Here is a 6642-nt window from a genome sequence, read left to right as displayed (position 1 = left end):
TTTTTTTAAAAAAACCTTTATTTATTTATTTATTTATTTATTTATTTATTTTTATTTGACCAGAGAGGGACAGAGTGAGAGAGAAAGAGAGAAGGAAAGTGAGAAAGCAAGCCACCAGGTCTAGGACTTGAACTGTGATCAGCCATGTGGGAGTCCAGCACCCTTACCATCGCGCCACCACCTGCCGGCCCCTATTTTAAGGGACTGTGACTGGGTGATAATTACAGACACCTCCTAGTGAGGATGGACTTACCTCGACACTCCAGTGGGTAACAGGCTGATTTCGTAAACACCCGCCCTGCTAAAGAAACAAAGGAAACAGACTCGTTAGCAGGAGGCACAGCAAGACACTCCCCTTGAGGAAGGGCTATCCTTTTGCATTCCCAAAGTCCCAGCTCACCCAAATCACCCACTCTCCGAGAGCAATACGAGGGCGCATAACCCCACCTCCTCCAACCAGAGATAGGGGACGCGATGGTGGCACATCACTAACGGCACTAACGGCACTGGGGACAGAACTGAGGACCAGGCCACAGAAACAAAGACCGGGATAATCGACTTCTGAGACTAGTATGTCTCACCCATCATTCGGGCCCATACGGTCTAGGAATTTATCACACAGAAGGGTGTCAGAGACAGAGGGGTGGGTGACTGCTCTCTGGTGTGTTTGGAATAAAGGGGTCCATCAACGGGAGCAAGCACTCAAGGGCTCTGAGCTTCCGCTGCTTTCAAATACGGATGTTACTGAGGATGCTCCTTCTCTGATTAAAACCCTTCCATGGCTCCCCATAGCGGGCCTCATGGTCCAGCTCCGTCTTCTGACGGCCTCCGTCTCCAGCAAGTCGACCACTTGGACTCTCCTGACGTCAGCACGCTCTAGGCTTTCCTTTTTCTTTAGATTTGTGGCCGTAGGAGCTGTGCGCTCACCAGAGAGGAGACAGAGAGGAAAAGTGAGAAACCACCCCTGGGGGGGGGGGATGGCCACGCTATAATCCTTCTCCTCAGTCTCCTTTAGGGATTTGGGACATGCTCGCACACGTGTGTGGTGTAATTTTTAAGCCAGGTCCAGGACTCTTACCACCGTTGGTCAGGTGGAGATCCAGCTGCTTTAACCACCACACTCCCTGCTGGCCCAGGCTCCATGTCTCTCTGCGTGCTGGAATATCTCCCCACATGCAGCATCCCCAACCCAGCCCACCTGCAGCTTGGGACCAGGAGAGAACTCTATTTCACCTTTCAAAAAATCTCAGCTCTGCATCATCTTCTCTAAACCTCTTCTGACCTTTCACACAAACGTCAGACATCTCCTCCTCTGAGCACTGCTAGACCTTACACATAGGTATACTGCTTTAAGATGTCCACGATCGGGACCAGAAGGTGCTGTAATAGTTCTGTTGCTGGATTCCCACATGGCAGACCACGGTTTGAGTCTGGACACAGACACCTTGAAACTCATGCCAGACGCCTATGCGTGCCTGCCCAAAATCCTGAGAGGAGAATGGAAGAGAAGGGACTGCAGCATGGCCATCCCCCCTTCAGGGTAATTTCTTCCTTTCTGTTTCTGTCTTTCCAGCAAACACACACGCCCTACAGTCAAAAAATAAAACCTCTCAAAAAATAATTAAATAAATAAAATGTCCATGATTACAGCTCATCTATTTACTAGACTGTGGGCTTCTGACAGTGCTTGCAACGGAAGGGCACCAGAAGCCCACTGAGTTTAGTCAAATATGGAGAAGTCCAAAGTGGCTGATGTTTGGATGGCAAGTCCTTGAAGGCACAGTGACACCGACTGGACAGGTGCATCCATCAAGACAACTGCGTCAGCTCCTTAGAGAGGGAGATGTGACAGCGGATGGCACAGGCCAGACCCACAGCACAGCGGGTAAGCGCAGCCCTCAGGAGCCGGTTCCCACATGGTTGACAGCATTCAAGTCCCAGTCCAGTGACTTGAAAATCAGACAAGGCATGTGTGTGCTCATGCTTCAAAACCTAACATGATGGAGAAATGCAGGGAAAAGGTGTGGCATGCCACTAAAGATGGTGGCATGACCCTCGCTGGGAGGTACTTTCTCTCTGACGAGTAACACAGCCACTGGCATTAAAAAAAGGCCCCTTAAGGGCCACATGTATACCCAGATGTCATCCGCATTTACCACGTTTCTATTAATAAAAGTGTTGTCTATGAAGTTTCCCCGAGTGTGAACACAGGGCTTCAGTGTGATACATGTGGACACAAATAGAAACTGACTCACTTTAATGTGGAGGGCAGGTCTGGGTATTAAAAAATAAATCTAGCATAGTTAACTTCAGACAACCAGAATTAACAAACCCTAGGGCCAAAGAGGAATGGGTTCTTTCATTCTTTTTTTTTTTTTTTTTTTTTTAAGAGAGAGGTTTTTACTATACAGCAAGTGCACTCACTGGAGAGACAGAGAGACAGGAAGTGAGAAATCACCTCCCAAGGGGATGGCCATGCCACAATTCCCTCCCCTCCCCATTGTTCTCTCAGGATTTGGGGCACACAGGCACAAGTGCCCAGCCTGAATTTTAAGCCACCAGGTTTGAGACTCGAATTGCAGTCGACTGTGTGGGAGTCCAGTAATGTAACCATTATGCCATCTGCTGGTCCCAGGGTTCTGTCATTCTTCTGACTTGCAAACTCACAATTGCCTATTTTTCATCCTGTATGTCCCAAAGACATCTTGTAATGAGTTTCATGATTTTGTTCTGTTCTCTTTTTCATCAATGGATGTAAAATCACATTGGTATTTCTAAAATAATCAAAGATTATTCAAATTAGAATGGGCCTTAAGTGGTTGTGTAGTTCAAACCCTTAACCTTACAGATAAGGAAACTGAAACCCAGGGAGATGGCAATAATTTACCTAAGGACTAGTTTTATAGTTAACTAGTAGCAAAGCCAAGGCTACATTTTTTTTTTTTTTTTGGAGAGGTTTTTGCTATAGGACGCATGCATTCGCCAGAAAGACAGAGAAAGAGAGAGAGACAGAAAGTGAGAAGAAATCACCCCCCGGGGGATGGCTACACTGCAATCCCTTCTCCTCCTGGGATCCTGGGCACGCATGCACACGAATCCGGCATGAGTTTAAGCCACCAGGTCCAGGACTTGAACTGCAGTCAACTACATGGGAATCCAGCGACATAGCCATTAATCCAACTGCTGGTCCCGGCTACTTATTCTTTTTTAAAAGTATGTCAACATCTGTGTTAGTTTCAAATTTTCCAAGATATACAACACAGGTCAGCTGCAAGCAGCATAGCACACTGTTCCCAGCAACAACATAACCCTCATGCTAATTCCTAAGAGAAAAAGATAGTTTCTGCCAACACTTGAGCTACATCAGCTGGAAACTGAGAAGCATTTCTCAACAATTATGGCTAGAACATTTTCTTTAAACATTTGATTGCTACTAGTATACTCTTTAGAGACTGGGTCTCACCATATTGCCCAGGCTACCCTAGAACTCACAGTCTTCCGCCTCAGCCTCCCAAGTAGCTGGGATCAGAGGTACGTGCCACCGTGCCTGGCTCCTGGACAGAACATTTTAGACAGACCAATGTAGGAACATTTACTATCACGTAAACTGCTCTGGAACCATGATGTGGTTTTAACACGGGGATTGCATGGCCATCTAGACTGCCGGCAGCTTTCACAGCACTGCTGTAAAGTGGCACCTAAAGTCTTCTCGGAGTCATGCTTCAGTGACTAGGGAAAAAGTCTCCCTTGTCTTTACCTAAGAGATGTTTCCAGCTTCCTGTCTGGAGATGCCAGTTAAGTGGCACCAGGAAATTTTCACCAGAGTCAAAGCTAACATACAGAGATCCTGTTGCATTTTCCGTACCATCAGCAAACTCCGAACGTCTTCTGAAAAGATCACATTTAAAGACACCTGAGATAGGAATATCCCAGCCTAACATGAAGACATTCACTGGGCCATTCTCATCCAGATGGAAAAACCAGGGTGAGGGAAAGATCCCTGGCTCTCCATTTCACTGAGGGCAACGGTTATGGGAAGGCAGCAAGCTACTTACTCAATCACTCGTGGCTCTGGGGCTCTGCGTACCTGCAAGGAAACGGGCAGATCTTACTTCTGGAGTAACTTCTAATTCTCAGGGACGCTGACTTAGCCTCCCCTCACTTCTGGTCAGTTAGGCTTACAGCTACCTCTGCTACATCACAACTGCTCACTAGCCCCCCGGAGGTCCTTGTTTCTGTTCGTCATGTGACTACCTCCCATTTCCTAGCAGACTGCAAAAGTTGATACAACTAAAGTCAATTGGGCCAACGGGTAGCTGGTGGTTAAGGTGCTGGACACTCCCACATAACAGACCACGGTTTGAGTCTCGGACCTGGTGGCTTGCTTTCTCACTTTCCCTCTCTTTCTCTGTCTCTCTCTGGTCAAATTAAAAATAAAAAAAAATAAATAAAAAAAAAAAGTCTGCCCTAAAAAAAAAAAAAAAGAAAGAAAGAAAAATAATTAACTGGGCTAGCCGGTGATGTGGTGGTCAAAGTGGCTGGATCCCAGGTGGCCCACTGTAGTTTGAGTCCAAGACTCAGAGCCCTGAGAAACATACTGTGTGCATGCCCAAGATCCCCACAGGAGGGAGAGATAGAGGAGGAACTGCAGTGGGACCATTCCCCACAAGGAATGCTTTCTCACTTTCTTCCTCTCTCTGGTAAGCATATACACCCTCTAGAAAAATTTTAAAAATAATAATAATTCATTTTCTTGGCAGCCAGCAGCTCTGAAAAAATCTTTACATAAAGGAGATTTTTCTTAAAACAGAAGATATACTATAAAATAAGGAATTTTGATCACTTTTTTCTTTTAAGGATTTTGCCATAGGGTGCATGTGCTCCCTAGAGAAAGAGACAGTGAGAGGGAAAGTGAAAAATCACTCTCCACAGGGATGGCCATGCTGCAATTCCTTCTCCACTCTCCTCCTGGGATTTTGGACATGCACACACCTGTGTCCAGTATAATTTTTAAGCTGCCAGGTCCAAGACTTGAAACCATGATTGGTCACATGAGAGTCCAGCATCTTAACTACCATGCCTCCTGATGGCCCTGACTTTTAATAATTATTTACACAATCATTACTACAGCGAGATGCCTCATTTTAACCCCTTTCCCCTATATCATTAAAAAGTAAATCTCTACACTTTCTTATATTACTCTAAAAAAAAAGAGCTAAACACCAGGCATTTTGCTGTATTTAATATTTCATCCAATTCCAAAGATGTCCGCTACAATGGCTCTGAAGACAGCATGGTCTTCGGGCTGTTAGAGCACAGAGAACCGGGGCCAGCAGGTGGGGTGGTGGTTAGGGCACTGGATTCCCACGCAGCTGACCACAGTCCGGGTCCTGGAACTGGGGGCTTGCTTTCTTACTTTCCCTCTCTCTTTGTCTCTCTCTGGTTAGCATACATAATAATAAATTAAATGAATAATTCTTTTTTCTTTTGGAGAGGTTTTTGCTATAGGGTGCATGTGCTCACCAGAAAGAGAGAAAGACAGAGAGACAGAAAGCAAGAAATCACCCCCCCCTGGGAGGATGGCCACGCCGCAATCCCTTCTCCATTCTTTTCTCAGGATCTTGAGCAAGCATACACATGCGCCCAGTGTGAGTTTAAGCCACCATGTCGGGGGCTTGAACTGTGGTCGACTACATGGGAGTCCAGCAACATAGCCAAAATGCTGCTTGTTCCAAATTTAATAATTCTAAAAAAAAAAAAAAAAAAAAAGGAGCATAGAGAACCAAATGAAGCTCTAGCCATGATATAACGGCTAGCCTCTAGGCACAGCACACTTTCCTTTTCAAAAAATGGAAATAATATATGATCATAGGGGTCAGCGTGGTGATTAAGGGCGCTGAACTCCCACGTGGCCGACTGTGGTTCGAGTCCCAGACCTGGCAGCTTGCTTTCTCACTGCATTCTACCACCACCACCACCCCCACTATCCCTCTCTGGTAAAATTAAAAATAAATAAATAAATAAAAAGTTCAATAATTCTTAAAATATATATATATGTGTGTGTGTGTGTGTGTGTGTGTGTGTGTGTGTGTGTGTGATCATAAACTGGGGAAGACTAGGAGAATCCTCAGACATACAAAAGAACTGAAATACTTCACATTTCATTATTACTATAGCCCTTCTAATGGGCTATTTACTGTGAATTTACTTACTCAGTCACTATGTGAGTGTCTACCATGCATACTTAGCTTTTATAGCAAACACCTGTTACTGTTGAAGCAGCAGCAAGAATTTACCTGTTGGGGCTCTTTGAACACAAACTTTCTGTCAGACATATGATGCTCCTTGTCCCTCCAGGTCTGGCCAGGTGTCTGGGGGAGACGGCTCTGAGCAGCGGTAGCTGAAGTAAGAGAGAGAACAGCCTCAAACTCTTCCAGGGGGAAGTCTGTTCTCAGCACCCTCTACTGAGCAAGCGCCAATAACATCCACGTGGGGATAACCTCTATGACACCTAGAAATTAACTGGTAAAGTTGATGGAAGCCCCAACACCCACTGAAGGGTTTGAGGGTTGTTGCTGTTTGTTTTTTAATTTTATCAGAGGGTGTGTGCACTTGCCTGAGAGAGAGAGAGAGAGAGGGGGG

At 45.7% G+C, this 6642-nt stretch overlaps 1 protein-coding gene across 1 annotated transcript in view; it reads right to left on the bottom strand.

Moving 5' to 3' along the window:
* ALKBH3 (alkB homolog 3, alpha-ketoglutarate dependent dioxygenase) overlaps positions 1 to 6642 on the bottom strand; it is a gene marked incomplete in the record, with an annotated part of 48606 nt that overhangs the window by 39647 nt on the left and 2317 nt on the right. Inside the window, 3 exon segments of the mRNA XM_027775999.1 lie at positions 254 to 301; positions 4056 to 4087; positions 6297 to 6400. Of these exon segments, the coding sequence (XP_027631800.1) occupies positions 254 to 301; positions 4056 to 4087; positions 6297 to 6400 (184 nt within the window).

Source organism: Tupaia chinensis, unplaced genomic scaffold (genome assembly GCF_000334495.1).
Source record: "Tupaia chinensis unplaced genomic scaffold, TupChi_1.0 Scaffold000625_1, whole genome shotgun sequence".
NCBI lineage: Eukaryota > Metazoa > Chordata > Mammalia > Scandentia > Tupaiidae > Tupaia > Tupaia belangeri.
The sequence above is the reverse complement of the archived record's forward strand: the minus strand, read 5'-3'. Positions and strand labels throughout refer to the sequence as shown.